At 46.8% G+C, this 19,550-nt stretch overlaps 1 protein-coding gene across 1 annotated transcript in view; it reads left to right on the forward strand.

The window, feature by feature from the left end:
* Nucleotides 1-19,550, forward strand: part of CASC1 (cancer susceptibility 1) — a 1,039,813-nt gene that overhangs the window by 779,054 nt on the left and 241,209 nt on the right. Inside the window, exon 11 of the mRNA XM_029600147.1 lies at nt 7,157-7,334. Within this exon, the coding sequence (XP_029456007.1) occupies nt 7,157-7,334 (178 nt within the window). The remainder of the gene's footprint in view (nt 1-7,156; nt 7,335-19,550) is intronic.

The following is a 19,550-nucleotide window of genomic DNA, read 5'->3' on the forward strand; positions in this document are numbered from 1 at the left end:
GGGCCAATGCCGAGCGCACTAGCGTGGCCTCTTCTTGCCGCGCAGGCACCCGATTCTCTCCACTTCCTCTTCCGGGCCGCGGGGGGGGGGGGGGGGCGGGAAGAAAGAGAGCATGCCGGTGCCGCTGACTCCAGATGTCCTGCCGCATTCCGCCCGGGCTGACAGCATTTTAAGCCCGGGCGGAGGAGGACCGGGGAGCAGCTGGGTCAGCGGGAAAGTGTGGCGACTGTCTGCGAGCCAGATGCAGCCCTCAAAAGAGCCATATCTGGCTCGCGAGCCATGGGTTCCCGACCCCTGCCCTAGATATACGGGTGTGCCACCTGCGATCCTTCAGTATTTTCTCTGACTCTAGCAGATTGAGAGGCATAACCTGCGGTCCTGTCCTGGTCAGGTTGTTTGTGCTGGGAATTACTCTTTTGGCTGGAACAAGTGGTTACTTACCTTCTGGTCGTTGTTGTTCAGTGTTGTCCGTCAGGTTTGTCGGTTTTATTTGGCGCAGCGACAGCGCAGAGCGACGGCGAGAGCGAAGTGGCAGGGCAGGCACAGAGGGCATTGCCCTCCTTGAATTCCTGGATTGCTGTGTCCCAGTAGGTTGGGGGAGAGATTACCGGTGGGCCGGTCACCCTCCCCCCTATTTACCAGGGTCCCTTTGCCCTGAAGGGGGTTTTTGTGTAAAAAAAAAAAAAAAAAAAAATTACTTAAAGTTTTTCTTTCCTGCCTTCGAGCCACTTAAGACCCGTTGGTGACAGGCAGTGAGCTCTTTTTTGTAGCCCCGGCCTGCCGTGCCTCTGTGGACTCCGGAGGGGGTGGCTGTGTCACCCGGCGCGCATTGCAAGCCACATTTTTCTCTTACCTGCATTTTGGCGCGTTTTTGCTGTCTGCCTCGTTTTCGGCCCGGGATGCCGCGATCTTCGGCCTGCATGGCCTGCGGGGGGGCGGGGGCGCGACTCTCCCGCGAGGGTCTCTGCTCCCGATGTCTTCCCGGGGGCGAGGGACCCTCGGGGGGGCCGAGCGCTGCCCGCAGCTGTCTCTCTCCTCCTTCCTCTTCGCGGCAGAGCAAGCCGCCGGGCTCGCGATCTTCGGCCCCTCCTCCCTCGGGGAGGAGGGCGGCGGCCATCTTGGCCACGCGGCGGTCGGAGCTATCTGGATCGGAGGAGGATTCTTACCCTCCTTCCTCTCCGCCCGAACTAAGGGCGGTAACGTCGCCTGTTTTGGAGGAGGATGCAGCCCCTCCCCCTTCTGGTGCAGGTAGGGCAGATTTAAAAAGATCGGTGCCTTTTTCGGCTGATTTTGTGCTTCTAATGCACAAAGCTTTCTTGCAGGCAGAGGCAGGATGGGAAGCTGAAGGCCCCCCCTTTCCCAAACTTCCCAGGATCGTGGGGGATCAGGGGAGCGTGAGGGCTAGTGACCCTCATCCGCGGGATCTCGGGGACCAGGGGGCTCATGACCCCTGTCCGCCGGCTACAGGAAACGCGGGGGCTGGGAGCCCCAGCCCGCGGGGGGGGGGGGGGGCCACAGGTCATGGAGACCAAAGTTTCTTGCCAGATCCTCCGGGGGACCCGGATTCATTCGTAGGGAGCGATCCGGGTTTAGTTGAGGGGGACGACCCCCAGGTGCGCCGCTTGTTCCGCAAAGAGGAGTTAGGATTTTTAATCCTTCATGTGCTGAAGGAGTTGGAGCTTCCGACCCCGCATCAGGAAGCGGACACCTCCACGGGGGACGTGGCTATGGCGGGCCTGAAAGCCCCCCCTCAGACGTTTCCTTTTCATCATAAGGTGTTACAACTTGTTTCCAAGGAGTGGGAGGTCCCAGAAGCTTCGCTGCGAGTGAGCAGGGCAATGGAAAAGCTGTATCCCCTACCGGCGGACTCCCTAGATCTCCTAAAGACCCCCTCGGTGGATTCGGCGGTGATGGCCGTAGTCAAACATACCACCATCCCCGTCACGGGGGGGATAGCTCTTAAAGATCTTCAGGATCGCAAGCTGGAGGTTTTGCTAAAGCGCATCTTTGACGTGGCAGCCCTAGGGGTCCGGGCAGCGGCATGCAGCAGCCTGGTGCAGAGGGCCAACCTGCGCTGGGTTCAGCAGCTGCTTACTTCGCAAGAGCTACTGCCCGGCGAGGCGGAGCAAGCCAACTGCGTGGAGGCGGCAGTGGCCTATACAGCGGATGCTTTATATGATTTGTTGCGGACCTCGGCTCGTGTTATGTCCTCCGCAGTTTCCGCGAGACGATTATTGTGGCTCCGTCGTTGGTCGGCGGACGCTTCTTCCAAGGCGCGCCTGGGTTCTTTTCCTTTTAAGGGTAAGCTATTGTTTGGTGACGAGTTGGATCAGCTCATTAAGGACCTGGGAGATAATAAGGTTTACAAGTTGCCAGAGGACAAACCGCGTCAGTCTCGGGCTTTTGGAGGTGCCAGAGCTCGCTTTCGGGGTCAGCGACGGTTCCGAATGGGGAGAGGTGGCTCCTTTTCCCAGAAGCAACCGGCGAGGTCCCAGTCTTGGTCTTCTTGGTGTTCTTCCTTTCGTGGCAGGCGGCCTCCCCGAGGGGGAGCTTCGCAGAGTTTCGCCTCCACCAAGCCAGCTCAATGAAGGCGCGCAGGCCCACTCCTCGGTTCAGTTTATCGGAGGTCGGTTGTCTCGGTTTTGGGAGGAGTGGGTCAAAATAACTTCGGATCAATGAGTCCTCGATGTGGTGCGCCACGGTTACGAGTTGGATTTTGTACGTCCCCTCCGGGATCTCTTTATGATATCGCCATGCGGTCCCCTGGAGAAGCGGCTGGCAATCGCTCAAACACTAGACCGTTTGCAGGCTCTGGGGGCGGTGGTGCCGGTCCCACCGGCCCAGCAAGGGACGGGACGGTATTCCATCTACTTCCTGGTTCCGAAGAAGGAGGGCACGTTTCGACCAATCTTGGATCTCAAGGCGGTGAACAAGGCTCTCAGAGTGCCTCGATTTCGTATGGAGACACTCCGGTCTGTTATTGCGGCCGTCCACAAGGGAGAGTTTTTGGCTTCTTTGGATCTAACCGAGGCATACCTCCACATTGGCATCCGAGAAGGTCATCAGAAATACTTGAGGTTCATGGTAATGGGGGACCATTACCAGTTTTGTGCCCTTCCGTTCGGATTGGCGACCGCTCCACGGGTGTTTACCAAGGTTCTCGTAGTGGTGGCGGCTTCCTTGCGTCGTCAAGGCATCCTGGTACATCCCTATCTCGACGACTGGCTCATTCGGGCGAAGTCGGAAGCAGCGTGCAAACAGGCGATCGGCTTGGTGGTGCAGCAGCTCCAGGCGTTGGGTTGGGTAGTCAATTTTGCAAAGAGCCGACTGGAACCGACCCAACAGTTGGAGTTTTTGGGCGCCCGATTCGATACCTTGTTAGGCAGGGTGTTTCTATCTCATCAACGCATGGTCAATCTCATGACACAAGTGCGGAACCTGATGGACCGGCAGAAGATTCCTACGGCATGGGATTATTTACAGGTCATTGGTCATATGGTGTCTACTCTGGAGATGGTACCGTGGGCTTTTGCGCATATGCGACCGTTACAAAGGGCTCTCCTCTCTCGCTGGGATCCCACATCCGAGGATTACGGACTGGAGTTACCTTTGCCGGAACCGGCCCGTGCCAGTCTCTATTGGTGGCTAACCCCGGACCATCTTCTGCAAGGAGTGGACTTGGAGCCTCCGTCTTGGAGGGTGGTGACAACGGATGCCAGCCTGTATGGCTGGGGAGCAGTGTGCCAGTCCCGAGCGGTTCAGGGGACATGGTCTGCCCTCCAATCCACCTGGTCCATCAATCGTTTGGAGACCAGGGCGGTACGTCTGGCCTTACGTCTCCTCCTACCAATTGTGCGCGGTCAAGCAGTACGCATTCTGTCAGACAACGCGACCACGGTGGCGTACATAAATCGACAAGGCGGCACAAAAAGCCGGGCAGTAGCGATAGAGGCGGCGTTGTTGATGGCCTGGGCGGAACGTCATTTATCACGCATCGCGGCCACCCACATCGCAGGGGTAGACAACGTGCAGGCAGACTACCTCAGTCGGCAGCATCTAGATCCCGGAGAGTGGGAGCTGTCGGCGGAAGCAATGAACCTCATCGTTCAGCGTTGGGGGGTTCCGCGATTGGATTTGATGGCGACTCGGCTAAATGCGAAAGCGGCGCGTTTCTTCAGTCGCAGGCGGGACCACGGATTGGAGGGCGTAGATGCCTTAGCACTTCCGTGGCCTCGTCGTATACTCCTTTATGTGTTTCATCCGTGGCCCCTAGTGGGGAAGGTGTTAAGGCGCATAGAGTCCCATCAAGGTCTGGTTATTCTAGTAGCTCCGGAGTGGCCGCGTCGCCCGTGGTTCGCGGATCTCGTCAATCTAGCAGTGGACGGTCCACTGCGTCTGGGCCATCTTCCAAATCTTCTCCGTCAGGGTCCGGTATTTTTCGATCTGGCGGATCGCTTTTGTCTGGCGGCTTGGCTTATGAGCGGCGGCAGCTAAGGAAGAAAGGTTATCCGGACGCGGTGGTTTCCACTCTTCTGCGGGCGCGCAGATCTTCTACTACGCTTGCTTACGCTAGGGTTTGGAAAGTTTTTCACACCTGGTGTGGTACTCTAGGTATTGCGCCCCGGCGTACCTCTGTGGGGCATATTCTTACGTTCCTTCAGGACGGTCTGAAGAAAGGTTTGGCATACAATTCGCTTAGGGTTCAAGTGGCAGCACTGGGGTGCTTGAGAGGTAAGGTCGAGGGGTTCTCTCTTGCATGTCAAGCAAATATGATAGGAGTTCTTAAGTGACAAGTTCCTGATACTAATATATACACTAATATATATATATATATTTTTTTTTTTTGCTTTTTCCTGTTAAAGATGAACAACTCATACTCTGTGTTTTATTTTTTTTGTTCCAATAGGTTTTTCATGTTTTGATGTTCTTTGTTACATGTAATGCTTTTTCAAGCAAGTTTAAATGTTCAATGTAAACCGATTTGATTTGCATATAATGCAAGAAGACCGGTATATAAAAACCAAAAATAAATAAATAAATAAATAAATGTCATCCTGATGTTGCTCATTTCTTGCGAGGCGTTAGGAACTTGCGTCCTCCGGTGAGGGCTCCCTGTCCTACCTGGAGCTTGAACCTGGTTCTCCGTGGTCTGTGTTCGGCTCCCTTTGAGCCTATTAAGTCGGCTTTGCTGAAGGACCTAACTTTCAAGACGGTTTTTCTGGTGGCCATTTCGTCAGCTCGTCGGGTTTCGGAACTGCAAGCTCTTTCGTGCAGGGAACCATTCTTGCGGATTTCGTCGTCGGGAGTCTCCTTACACACCGTTCCATCCTTCTTGCCAAAGGTGGTTTCGGCGTTTCATGTTAATCAAACAGTGGAATTGCCTTCCTTTTCGGAGGAGGAGCTGCAGTCTTCTCAAGGTCGAGAATTGAGGCGTTTGGACGTCCGTCGGGTTCTCCTGCGGTACTTGGAGATTACTAACGAGTTTCGCAGGTCCGATCATCTATTTGTGTTGTGGAATGGTCCCAAGAAGGGGCTTCAGGCTTCAAAGACTACTATCACTCGCTGGTTGAAGGGTGCGATTGAGTCAACGTATATTGCCTGTGGTAAGCCTGTTCCTGAGGGACGTAAGGCTCATTCGTTGCGTTCTCAGGCGACTTCGTGGGCAGAGAATCAGTTGGTGTCTTGCCAAGAGATATGCAGGGCGGCCACTTGGAAAACTCGGCATACGTTTGCCAGGCATTATCGCTTGGACGTTCACGGTCCGCCTGCGGAGTCCTTTGGGAGCAGCGTCATTCGAGCGGGACTCTCGGGGTCCCACCCCAGATAAGGCGGCTTGGGTACATCCCAGCTGTCTGGACTGATCCTGGTACGTACAGGGAAAGGAAAATTAGGTTCTTACCTTTGCTAATTTTCGTTCCTGTAGTACCAAGGATCAGTCCAGACGCCCGCCCATGGTGTCTGGGAGTCCGCTCGTATTTCGATTTCTCGATGACTGATTCTTTTTCAAGCTAATTTTTCAAGCGACTTGCCAAGGTTCGGCGGTAAGTTGTCATTGTTTTGTGGTGTTCTACACAGTTTAGGTTGTCATGGCTGTTGTCATGCTTGTTCCTTGTTATTCCTCAGGGAAGTTTTTGCTTGTTCTGGTCAATGAGTTCTAAAATATATCGATAAAATTTGACAGTTATTTCTGCTTTGATATCACATATACTGAAGGATCGCAGGTGGCACACCCGTATATCTAGGGGGTGTCTTCAGTTTTCTCTCTGACTCCATCTGCTGGAGGGGAGGCACAACCCAGCTGTCTGGACTGATCCTTGGTACTACAGGAACGAAAATTAGCAAAGGTAAGAACCTAATTTTCCTTTCCTATGGGAGTCCCACCTAGTAACTCGAGGTGAGGTTTAGGTATTAGTGTAGGGGTTAGGGGCCACTTTGACATTCAAAGTGAGACGTACGAACAGAACAGTGCTCTCTAGTGAAGATTTGATGACCCTCGGAGTGAAGAAACTTACCCAAAGATGAGATTTGTGCAATGTTGTCTCAACCTAGCTTGATGGACTCTCTACCTGGGTAACATCAAGCTAGGTTGAGAGAACATTTCACAAATCTCATCTTTCAGTGAGTGTCCTCACTTTGAGGGTCATCAAATCTTCACTAGAGAGCACTGTTCTGTTCGTACATCTCACTTTGAATGTCAAAGTGGACCCTAACCCCTACACTAATACCTAAACCTCACCTCGAGTTTCTAGGTGGGACTCCCATAGGGATATAAATACCTATCAAGTGTGAAAGCATTATGGCTAGTCTCTCCCTCCCTCCCAGGTGGGAGCTTCAAACTACCAAAACCAGCATTTGCAAAATGGTACTCCCACTCCTCATTTTTTTCAGATTTGCATCACACCATACGATATGGTGCTATCGCATGCATTAAGGGCTTATCTCATGCGAAAATGCCTTATAGCATTTTGATAAATGAGGGGGTAGGTTGGCACTGGAGGGAATGGAGGTTGAAATGACTTGCCCAAGGTCACAAACAATTCATTATACACTTACCAGTGTTGGTTTGGAATGTTTAAAGAGAATAAATCTTGTGAAAAAGGAAAATGTTAAAATTGTTAATTGCTTAAATTTTATACTGAGTTGTAATTATTTTCAGTTGCTTGAAGGTGGATTACAAACATATTCATATCCTCCGGAAACAGTACAGACAGCCACACCTAGACAAGAAAAAGAAGGCGAGAGTCTTACATTTCCTCCTGTTGGAATTTCTTTTCAACTTCATGATAATGTGATATTTTTTGAGGACCCTCAGGTTGCAAGATGGGATCCTGAAGGTACAGTAACTATAGTCAACTTTCACAGGTTATTTATAGTACAGCTGTTATTTAGCTTTTTCTGAAATGAATTTCAAAGATTTATGTTAATGTGTTGGAAACTCAGATGCATTTCATTCTCATTTGAGGAAAATTAAATGAGTATTATATAGTTAATGTCCAGTTTCTTAATTGAATGATACATATTCTTTTGTTGTTATTCTTTTATAAAGTATTTGCTGTTACTCAGGAGAATAATGGAGGGAAATCCAAGATATGGAAATTGCACCAAGATCAGTTTTTTTGCTGGTACAGTGCTACAGTTGTGTTGAGTTCTTTCTTAATAGACAGACTGCTGAGAAGATACCTTCATCTGAATGTAGAGACCTCTTGGTTCTCAACTAGTTCAAACTGGGTCACATTTTGGTTTGGGGGAAGAACAGGTTATTAGTGTGGGTGGTTAGTGCCCTCATGTGAGAGATGAGATGGTAAGTATATATATCCTCTGGAATTTTGTGTTACCCTTCCCAGGGACAGCATGCCACAGCTGTTCTCTATTGGGTTTTTTTCCTTTATGTTCAAGGGGCAAAGCATCTGGGGTCTCAAGGGGTATGACCTGGATGGAAGATGGAATCCAAAAGCCTTCCTTTTGTTAAAGATCTACAGAAACCTTTTGATTTTGGAGATGGGAGTTCTTCCTTCATCCTCTCTATCTCCTATGTTTGAAGTTTTTTACCATTACGTTTTGTTTGTTGACTCCCTCATCAACTAGAGGCTCAGGTTCTGTTTTTATTTGGCATCTAAGAAGGGGCCTAACATCATCTGCATCCTCATGACTACTTGTTGTCCAAAGGAGAAGGAGAAAGCAGTCACCATGGACCCCACAATGGGTTCATTTCTATCTACTGAAGATATTAGGAGAAGAGGTGTTCAGCAAGTACCCCTTCGTTGTTATAGAGAAGAAAGGAGATGTAAAGGACTATGAGAGAGTTAGGTGATAAAAGGCTGTTTCATTGAATACAGTCCTATTGAATTATACATTCAAATTACCATCTACACTGAAGGGAAGCTTAAATCTTGCCCTAAACCATGATGGAAGGGAGGATGACTAAATTCTGGATTAAGAATTCTACCAAAAGTTGAAGATCAGAATGATGTCACAAATTTATTAAGAAATAAAAGTATAACTTTTCTATGTGAATTGCAACGTTAAGATGAAACTAGCCTCACCATCATAATGCAATACTCAGTAAAATTATGTTGGAAACCATCTCATGCTTCTTGCTGTTGGTATTTATTAGAGATTATCAGTGCTGTTAACACCAGCTGTCCACTAGGATATAGAATAAAGCAATGCACAGCAACTAGAAGATCTTTCTTCCACCCGTTCAGGGAATTATGGAAGAGATGACTATGAAAACTGATTTGAGGTATGGCCTTTGGGGTCTTTATCCAGTTATCCCAGGACAAGCAGGATGCTAGTCCTCACATATGGGTGACATCGGTAATGGAGCCCTATGTACGGAAAACTTCTTTAAAAGTTTCTATAAAACTTTTGAATGGCACCGGAGTGCCTACTGAGCATGCCCAGCATGCTATGATATTCCCTGCCACAGGGGTCTCCCTTCAGTCTTCTTTTTTCCACGAAGCTGTTAGCATCGCGGGCTAATTGGAGTCCTGAGGTGATTTCACCTTACAAAAAAATTCGAGTTTTTTCGGGAAAAAAATTACTCCATCCGCAAGGGTTTCCCTTCTCTAACCTTTTTCCGTTCTCGATTCCCGGCCGGGATCGATATTTTTAGGCTTATCGCCGTCGACGGCTGTCCGGCGCCATGGCCTCGGGCTTCAAAAAGTGCCCAAACTGCGTGAGGACTATGTTGATTACCGACCCTCACTTCGAATGTGTTCTTTGCCTCGGCAAAGATCACAATATCCAAACATGTAAATCATGTGCGGAAATGACAGCGAAAGGTCGTCGTCTTCGGGCAGAAAAGATGGAACAGTTATTTAACATCCAACTGGTTCCAAGGCCCTCGACCTCAGCGCATTCTTCTCCATCCGCTGCTGTACGTCAGTTAACCCTAAAGAAGAAACGTCCGGAAGCAGGAGATGCCTCAACGCCGTCCCCTTCGGTGTCTTCAAAAGCATCAACTTCGGGGAGCGAAAAACAAAAAGAAAAGCACCACCACCGGCATCGGAGACGCCAGGTAACGGTGACCGAAAATCCATCGGAGGACACGGCCTCGCCGGCAAAGAAACCCCGGACGGGGACTGAGGCTCCGAGGCCTAGTGAAGGGCGATCCCCACCGATATCGGTGATGGGCTCCATACCTCCTCAGGGCTCTGAGGTTGTATTGGCATCGCCAACACCGCCTCCCTCCACAGCTGCTCTGTTATCACCAGCTGTGAGAGCGGAACTTGACGCTTTCATTCGTCAAGCGGTGCAGCAGGCTCTAAGTGATGCGATACCTCCACCGATACCCATTCCACTACCGATAGAGCCATCGCCATCGATGCCGCAGACACCGACGAGGGCGCGGGAACCGACGTCGATGCCTACTCCGGTACCTCCACCGATGCCACAGGTACCTCCACCGATCCATCCATCGGTACTACCGGTGCCTACACCGGTACCAGCACCGATAACTCCGATGCCATCACCGATGCCCAAAGGGGATATATCCGGATTGCACCCAGTTTTTACCAAACTGGACACATTACTGGACATCCTTAATAAAAAGATTCCAATGGAACCGATTCCAGGCCCTTCTGGAGTTCCCAGACCCCCAAGGCCTCGTTCTCCAGCCTTACCATCTCGTCCTCATCACACAGAGATTCCTATAGACACCAGCTCTGAATTTTCATCTGATGAGGAAATATTTTCAGAGCCTTCCCCGCCAGATGATCACAGGAAATCTCCCCCTGAAGACCTCTCTTTTACCAACTTTGTTAAAGAGATGGCTGACACCATTCCTTTTCCCATCCAGACAGAAGTGGATGCACGTCAGAGGACCTTGGAAGTCCTCCAATTTGTGGACCCTCCCAAGGAGATGTTAGCAGTCCCGGTTCATGAGGTGTTCCAGGAACTACAGTATAGGATTTGGGAGCATCCAGGTTCAGTTTCTGCAGTTAATAAAAGACACAATTGCCCAACCAATCAGTGGTCGTGGAATCCGCTGAAAAGAAAGCAAAGCGGCAAAAGTCACACTCCTCTGTACCACCTGGTAAAGACAGTAGACTCTTGGATAACCTGGGAAGAAAAATCTATCAAGGTTCCATGCTGGTCTCAAAAATTTCATCTTACCAGCTGTACATGAACCAATACCAAAGAAACCTTTGGAAGCAGGTTCAGGAATTTTCTCTCTCTCTCCCTGAACAATACCAGGAATCCTTACAGGACATAGTTCATAAGGGACTAGACTCTGGAAAACATGAGGTTCGAGCGACCTACGATTGTTTTGAAACTGCTGCAAGACTCTCAGCATCAGGTATTGCAGCAAGAAGATGGGCATGGCTTAAAGCCTCAGATCTGCACCCAGAGGTTCAGGAACATTTGGCAGATCTACCTTGCTCAGGGGACAATCTCTTTGGTGAGAAAATAAAAGAAGCTGTGGCAACTCTCAAGGACCACACTGAAACTTTGAAACAGTTGTCGTCCCAAGCACAAGACACCCAGCCTTCGGCCAGAAAATTTCCAAGGCGTGATACTCGACGGCCTTACTACCGCCCACGTCTGTATTACCCCCCAGCAGGTAGACCAAGAGCTAGCCGCCCAACACAACGCCAGCAGCCTAGGCAAAGGCCTGCCAGGGCTCAACCACCTCCACAAACGGCAACCACTTCTGGTTTCTGAAAAGCCCCAGAGAGCAGCAGCCAGTTCAACCCATTCCCAGAAACACCAGTAGGAGGTCGCATACAGTACTTCCACAACAATTGGACCTCCATCACCACCGACCAGTGGGTGTTATCCATCACGACTCACGGTTACAGGCTGGATTTCTTAACTATCCCAATGCAAAATCCACTACTTCACTCTTGCACAATAAATCAACACTCCATAATTCATTCTTCAAACAGAATTATCCACCCTTCTGAGAGCCAGGGCCATAGAACCAGTTCCTGGGCCTCAAAAGGGCAGAGGATTCTACTCCAGATATTTCCTCATTCCAAAGAAAACAGGAGGCCTTCGTCCCATTCTAGACCTCAGAAATCTCAACAAATTTCTCAGGAAAGAAAAATTCAGAATGGTATCCCTAGGCACCATTCTGCCTCTTCTTCAAAGGGGAGATTGGCTCTGCTCTCTGGATCTTCAAGATGCATACGCTCACATTCCCATCTTTCCTCCTCATCGCCAGTACCTGCGCTTTCGGGTACTGGATCAGCATTTTCAATACAGAGTGCTGCCATTCGGCCTTGCATCAGCTCCACGAGTATTCACAAAGTGCATGGCTGCAGCAGGGGCACACCTCCACAAGCACAGAGTGCATGTGTTCCCTTACCTGGACGATTGGTTCATCAAAAGTCAATCAAAAGAAGGAGCTCTCACTTCTCTCAAGCTCACCATCCAAGTGCTTCACTCCTTGGGATTTCTCATAAACTATCAAAAATCCCATCTGTCACCAACTCATCTAATACAGTTCATAGGTGCAGAACTAAACACTACAGTAGCAACAGCTTTTCTTCCAAAAGACCGTGCTCAAACACTTGTGCTGTTGGCTCACAATCTTCGCAACCAATTCCAGGTAACAGCTCACCAGTGCCTCATTCTTCTAGGGCACATGGCTTCCACAGTTCATGTAACTCCCATGGCCAGATTGACCATGTGACTTCTACAATGGACACTCAAAACACAGTGGATACAAGCCACTCAACCAATGTCCACTCCTATTCACATTACACCAGAGCTCAAATCTGCTCTCCTCTGGTGGACATCAATGAACAACCTGCTCAAAGGCCTACCTTTCCAGCAACCAGTTCCACAAGTGACTTTGACTACAGATGCATCCACCTTAGGGTGGGGAGCACACATTGGTCATCTAAAGACACAGGGCAAGTGGACAAAGCTCGAAGCCTCTTTTCAAATAAACTTCCTAGAGCTTGTGTAATAGGCAGTCTTGTGTAATAGGCAGTCCTTGAACGCTATGCGCTGCATGCGTTCAAGGACTGCCTATTACACAAGACTGTTCTGATCCACACGGACAACACAGTAGCCATGTGGTACATCAACAAACAAGGAGGGACAGGTTCTTATCTCCTTTGTCAAGAAGCAGCACAGATTTGGGACTGGGCCCTGACACACTCAATTCTTCTGAGGGCCACCTACCTAGCAGGCATCCACAACACAGTAGCAGATCGCCTCAGTTGTCAGTTCCAACTGCACGAATGGTCTTTGGATCCAGCAATAGCATCCAAGATCTTCCAACGATGGGGTCATCCGACGATAGATCTCTTTGCATCCCACTTGAACTACAAAGTGAACAATTACTGCTCTCTCCTCTGGCAGTCCAACAGCCTACCAAGGGACGCCTTTGCTCGCCATTGGAATTCAGGCCTGTTATACGCGTATCCTCCGATACCACTCATAACCAAGACTCTAGTGAAGCTACAACAGGACAAGGGGACAATGATACTCATAGCCCCATATTGGCCTCGACAAGTATGGTTTCCCACACTGCTGGATCTCTCAGTCAGGGATCCAATTCGCCTGGGAGTAGCTCCCAATCTCATAACTCAGGAACAAGGTCAGTTGCGCCATCCCAACCTTCAAACCCTGTCCCTGACAGCATGGATGTTGAAAGCCTGATCTTACAGCCTCTCAACCTTCCATCTGCTAAATCTCAAGTACTTATAGCTGCACGTAAACCTTCCACTAGAAAGAATTATTCCTACAAATGGAAACGGTTTACTTTGTGGTGCACTCAGAAAGACTTAGATCCTTTCACTTGCCCCACTTCCTCACTACTAGATTACCTTTACCATCTCTCAGACTCTGGTCTTAAGACGTCATCTGTAAGGGTACACTTAAGTGCAATCTCAGCTTACCATAACAAGCTGGGAGATACATCTATCTCCACACAGCCTCTCGTCAGTAAATTCATGAGAGGCCTAAATCACATTAAACCTCCAGTTCATTCCCCAGGCATACGATGGGACCTGGGCGTAGTATTAACTAGGCTTATGCGTTCTCCATTTGAACCCATAAATACCTGTGACCTTAAATACTTTACTTGGAAAACGGTATTTCTTATAGCCATTACATCAGCTAGAAGGGTCAGCGAGCTACAAGCGCTAGTCACATACGAACCCTTTACAAAGTTCCTACATGACAGAGTAGTACTCCGTACTCATCCAAAATTCCTTCCTAAGGTTGTCACGGAATTTCACTTGAACCAATCAATAGTTTTACCTACATTTTTTCCTAGGCCTCACTCTCACCAGGGAGAAAGAGCCTTACACACTTTGGACTGTAAGCTTGCGTTGTCCTTCTATTTAAACCGCACTACAGCCCAAAGAAAATCCAGTCAACTGTTTGTATCCTATGATCCAAACAAACCAGGCAAAGCAGTGGGTAAGCATACTTTTTCTAACTGGCTAGCAGATTGCATACAATTTTGTTATGACAAAGCAGGCCTTACTCTTCAAGGGCGAGTAAAAGCACACTCAGTCAGAGCAATGTCAACTTCAGTAGCACACCTTCGCTCTGTACCTATTCTGGACATTTGCAAAGCAGCAACATGGAGTTCTCTTCACACTTTTGCAGCTCATTACTGTTTAGACAAAGAAGGAAGACAAGATTCAGCCTATGGACAATCCGTCTTAAAGAACTTGTTTCCAGTATAATCCCAACTCCTTCTACATCCAACCTGCTGTGATTTCGGCTGATTCATTTCAACAACAATGCTTCACTGTTGCTCACCTTAAAATGACTCAGCCTCTAGCTTGCTAATCACCCATATGTGAGGACTAGCATCCTGCTTGTCCTGGGATAAAGCAAAATTGCTTACCTTGTAATAGGTGTTATCCCAGGACAGCAGGTTGTAGTCCTCACGAAACCCACCCGCCACCCCGCGGAGTTGGGTCCGTTACGTTTTATTATTTTATTTTTGGCTAACGCTTATTGCTACAAAACAAGACTGAAGGGAGACCCCTGTGGCAGGGAATATCATAGCATGCTGGGCATGCTCAGTAGGCACTCCGGTGCCATTCAAAAGTTTCATAGAAACTTTTAAAGAAGTTTTCCGTACATAGGGCTCCATTACCGATGTCACCCATATGTGAGGACTACATCCTGCTGTCCTTGGATAACACCTATTACAAGGTAAGCAATTTTGCTGACTACTAGCTCAGGGGTTACATGAAAAAGAATGTGGAATTAAGAAAGATTTATTTCAGGAACACTCTGCTGTATTGTCTTGGTATATGTCTCATTTTACTGAATACCTATAGGATTTCCGTAAACGCTACAAAAGGAAAACAAAGATCCTGTTTGATGGTGATGGTTTTCTAAATTATTGTAAACATGCAAAAGAACTCAAATTTTATTTAGTGCCTACCATACTAAAGAAAATGGTCAACTTTTTTTGTGCATTTCAAAAACTTGTTGTTTTTTTTATTAAGATGAAAGACAAACCACTTTGAACAAAGGATGTCAGTGAACACAAAGCATGTTAAAGATATGTAGGGACCCTTTAGATTCCCACTGTGTGTTCCCTTTATAAAAACATATTTTGGTGTTAGGATTCTATTGTATATTCCATTTTTAACAGCTTCAATTTTCAATGTGCCATAATAGATTGTGCCTATGAAGGGATATATAGACCTAAAGTTTCTAGAAAGTTCAGTCAGAAGAGGAAGTAGCTGCAAACTGAAGGGCATGAATTTAAGTTCCCTACCAAGGCACAAGGGAGAGGAAAGCAGAAGCTTTCCATTCCCACAGCACTTTCTAGTATCCTAAAGTTGAGGACAAGTAGAAGTGAGAGTTTGCCAAGAAATGGAAGAAAGCTCTTGCTCCATTTATTTTCAGGGGAGGAGAGGATTATATTCTTGAAGTGGGAAAGTTGGAGAATCAGTGTCATACCAAGGAGAAGGATGGATGCGCGGGAAATGAGTCATGACATGTATGTTACTATGTATCCTGCTCTGAACATTGAAAGGTGCAAGTAATCAGTATTTTAAATAAATAAATAAATGACTTCTGTGTGCAGGCCTGGGAGTCACCACAAATGCTTCCACCACTCATAAATGTCATTATAGAGGGCAAGTGCCCCTTCTTTTCATCCCCTCCAAATAAATTATTGCCCCAACCCTCATCCTGCTCCCCATGCCAGCACATTGCACTTATCTCCCCCACATTCCTAGTTACCTTCTCACACTCTGTGGCCTGATCCTATGCCCAAGCAGACAGCAAGAGAATAGATCCCATATGCAACAAGTCTGGTGCTTCTCTAACCCACTTTCTTCCTGTTGATGCGAGAGAAAGGCAGGTCTTTTAAGAAATGTAAAAAAGTTATTACCTAATTACAAATCCTTGCATGAGTTAACATAAGTTAAAAATTATATATATATCTGCAATAACCAGATGTTGCTTGTTTTAAATCTCTACTTTGTTTAGAGAAGATTATAGGTTAAATATTCCAATCAGCAATTTGCTGCATCAAACATTTTGACAATTTTCTCTATTATAATCTAGGAACACAATATTACTCAAATACCTGCAGATTCTCTTTTGGAAACATTTAGCAAAAACATGCAAAAGAGCTATGTTTTCTTTATAATAAATTATTTTTGAATGGAAATTTACTGATAGCAAGACATTTTTTGTGTTTTGAGGTCTCTAGTCCTTTTGAGATGATATGTGGAGCCTTTATTCTGGTTTTGATCTCTTTGGTATTTGTTTTCTCAGGTCTCTGTCCTTACTGGTGGCTTCTCCAGATGTCTGTGTAATTTTTGCAGCCTGAAGTACTTCCTTTTACTTCTCCTTTTCACTTCTCTTTTCTCATATCTGTCTTTATTCTGTTCTTATAGTATTCTGAAAGGATTGCAGAGATGTAGGTCATATGTTATGTAGTGAGCTAATCATGTAGCAGGAAATGGTGAAACCAACTTTCCCAGGTTCTTCAGATAGAGAAGTAGAAATAGTGTAGACCAAATCAATTTGATCATGGGTTTCTAGGTGAGGTGGTCATTTTCTGCATGTATCATTTCCAGAAACTTACAGATGATTACATCAGAGGTTATGGGTACTTGATCCTTAATTATAGGCTATTGTCAGGAAAGATGCAAAGTACAACAGGGAAACTAGTCTATCTTGACAACACTTAGACCCCATTTTTGGGTAAATAATTGATCTTTGTCTTAGTTGTATACCTCTTCTGGGTCTTTTGTTTGTAGGCTTTGTGCCCCTTCTCAGAGATTATTCTTTTAGTAATCAGTTTTCCAACTGACAGACTTTGCTTTGTGCCGGAGAAAATTACAGTATTACAGCATTCTTCATTTTTTTTTAGTAATTTCACTCATGTTCCAATCATGTATTATTCCTGCATTGGTATAATTAATAATTTGGCAAAAAATATCACTCATCCTACATTGCAATTAGCATCTTTCCCACCCAGGTGGTTTACAGCTATTTAACTCACCATGTGCCATTGAAATCTTTGGAGCACTGCATGGTTCAGTTAGCTAATCTGAGCTTGAACTGCATGGCAGAAGAAGTGCCAGCAACAGGAACAAAGCAGGTTAGAACAGCATCAGGCTTGCTGCCAGCTGTGCTCTCCTAGATCAGGAGAAGACTGATACATCACGCATTTCCAGCATAGCTCTCTGCTTCAACGGCAGGAGAGAAGAAAGAAAAACTGATTCTTCACGCATATCCAGCATAGCTCTCTGCTTCAATGGCAGGGGAGGAAAAAAAAAAAACCTGATACTTCACGCATATCCAGCATAGCTCCCTGCTTTCAACGGCAGGGGAGAAGAAAAAACAACCAATAAGGGCTGTATAACTAGTCTGGGTAAACAAGCATGGGTGTAGCTTGCTTATTGCGGTGGTTACTACCCCTACTACCCCTAACTAATCAAGCTAGATATTTCACTTGGATGCAGCTCCATCACTGCTCTCTACGTTAATGGTGAGGGTGGAAGGGAAATAGAAGCAAGAGCTAAGAGAAACAGATAAGTATGAGAGAAAAAATGTGTGAAGCTTGCTGGGCAGACTGGATGGGCCGTTTGGTCTTCTTCTGCCGTCATTTCTATGTTTCTATGAAACAAACACAATTCCATTGTGGATTTCCTTCAAATTTGGATTGGATCAGGATGTTGTACTATTTATTGAGGCAATTTCTCTTTTTTGTAAATGATACTATTAGTGACCAATAAATGACATCAGATAAAGACTCAAATGGTCCATCTAGTCTGCCCAGCAAGTTGTTTGGGTGGCAGGCTGTGCCTTCTGTTAAGGGTAGTAACTGCCACAATGGTGCAAGTTACTTCCATTCAGAAGCATTACATCTAAAGGGGCCGATGCAATACAGTGCGCTGAGCCCAGCGCACTGTATAACCCGCAGTTGGACGCGGGTTGTAGAGGCGCTAACTAATCCCCTTATCGCCTCTCAACGCACGTTCCAACGCGGAGTGAAACCTAATACCGCTCATCCACATTGCAAATCCATGTGAATGAGGCTATTAGCATTCACTCCCAATGCAAAAACAAAAATGTGCGCCCTAGTGCCTCCTCGACAGTGCGAGCCCTAATATAAATATGCATCGCGCCCCCAGGAGAGGTGCCTGGGGGCACATTATAAAAGTGGGAGCTGAATACACAGCACCCGCTTTCAGCGCATGTTTTTTGCTTGGCCAATTAGTTAGTAATAAGTTACCCATTTTTAATTTCCATTCTTTAGCCATCAGGGTTCCTCTATGTTTATTCTACACCCTTTTGAATCCATTACCTTTCTTGTTTCGCCATCTCTTCCAGGAGGGTATTCTTATGCATTCACCACTCTTTCTGTGAAGAAATATTTCCTGATATAAATAAAGGGATGTGTGAAATAAAATGAAGCCTGTTCACTCCAAAAAAATCAAGGAGGAGAATTACTACTTGCAAAGTCCAAACTGACCCCTAGTTTCATCATTCTGCTATATTTATAGCCATACACTATCGCCTCCATAACGCCACAGGAAAAGGTATAGTTATTTCCCATGGTGCTGCTAGTGATAATGTGAAAACATTATTGCCCGCAGCACTGCTGTGAGATAACTCCACCCAACCGCGCCCACACTCTTCCCCCTTCCCCTAATTAGAATAATGCTGCAATGCAGCCGGTATCACGTGTGGTAGGGCCTTATCCCGTGCAATAATTAATGGCCCATCGCAGAATAAAGAATGACCCTGTGAGTGATTTAATTCTGATGAGAATTCAATTCAATGCAATCCCCCAACACAGCCATGTTTTGCCGTTAGGGCTGCATCGGGAAGGACCCACAACAGTATCTCAGGTGAAGACTGAAGAGAGTTTAAAGAAGCAAAAATGCTGAGGGCTGACCAGCATGGCTCAGCTCTTTAGGAGAGGGATTCAACTGAAGCCAGAGAAAGTTTTAGATAAACAAACCGTCGGCCAGCAAGGTGCAGAGCGGCAAGAAGAAATGGCTTATATTGAAAGTTTATAAACTTAAAGAAGGAGCCTGTTAGAGGCAGAAAAGATATTTATACCACATAGTACATTTTAGTGAGAAGATGTGTGTGCTGTGACATGCATGCACCGCTGTCCTGACAAGCTGAGCCGCACTAGTCAGCCTTCAGCATTTTCGCTTCTTTAAACCTTCTTCAGTCTTCAGCTGAGATACTGTTGTGGATTCCTCCCAAAGTAGCCCTATTGGCAAAACACGATCGTGTCAGGGGGATTGTATTGAATTGAACTCTCTTCAAAAATTTAAATCACTTAGTTTAGACTTTGCAGCAAAACCTGAGCTTCTTGAGTCCTTTACACTGCGGCCTCCGATCACGATTAAAGACCTTGAAACAGACATAGAACAAAATATAACTGATCTCCAACTTTTAGACAGCGAGAATGCCACTAGCACATGGTTACAGTTTGTTGACAATATAGCAGATAAATTAACTCCTCAGAAAACAATCACAATTAATAACACTAACAAAAACCATAAACCATGCTACACCAATGCAAATAGAGATACCAAAAAACACTTAAGAAAAAAGGAAAAGGAGTGGAGAAAAAATCCTAC

This window comes from Rhinatrema bivittatum, chromosome 4 (assembly GCF_901001135.1).
Source record: "Rhinatrema bivittatum chromosome 4, aRhiBiv1.1, whole genome shotgun sequence".
NCBI lineage: Eukaryota > Metazoa > Chordata > Amphibia > Gymnophiona > Rhinatrematidae > Rhinatrema > Rhinatrema bivittatum.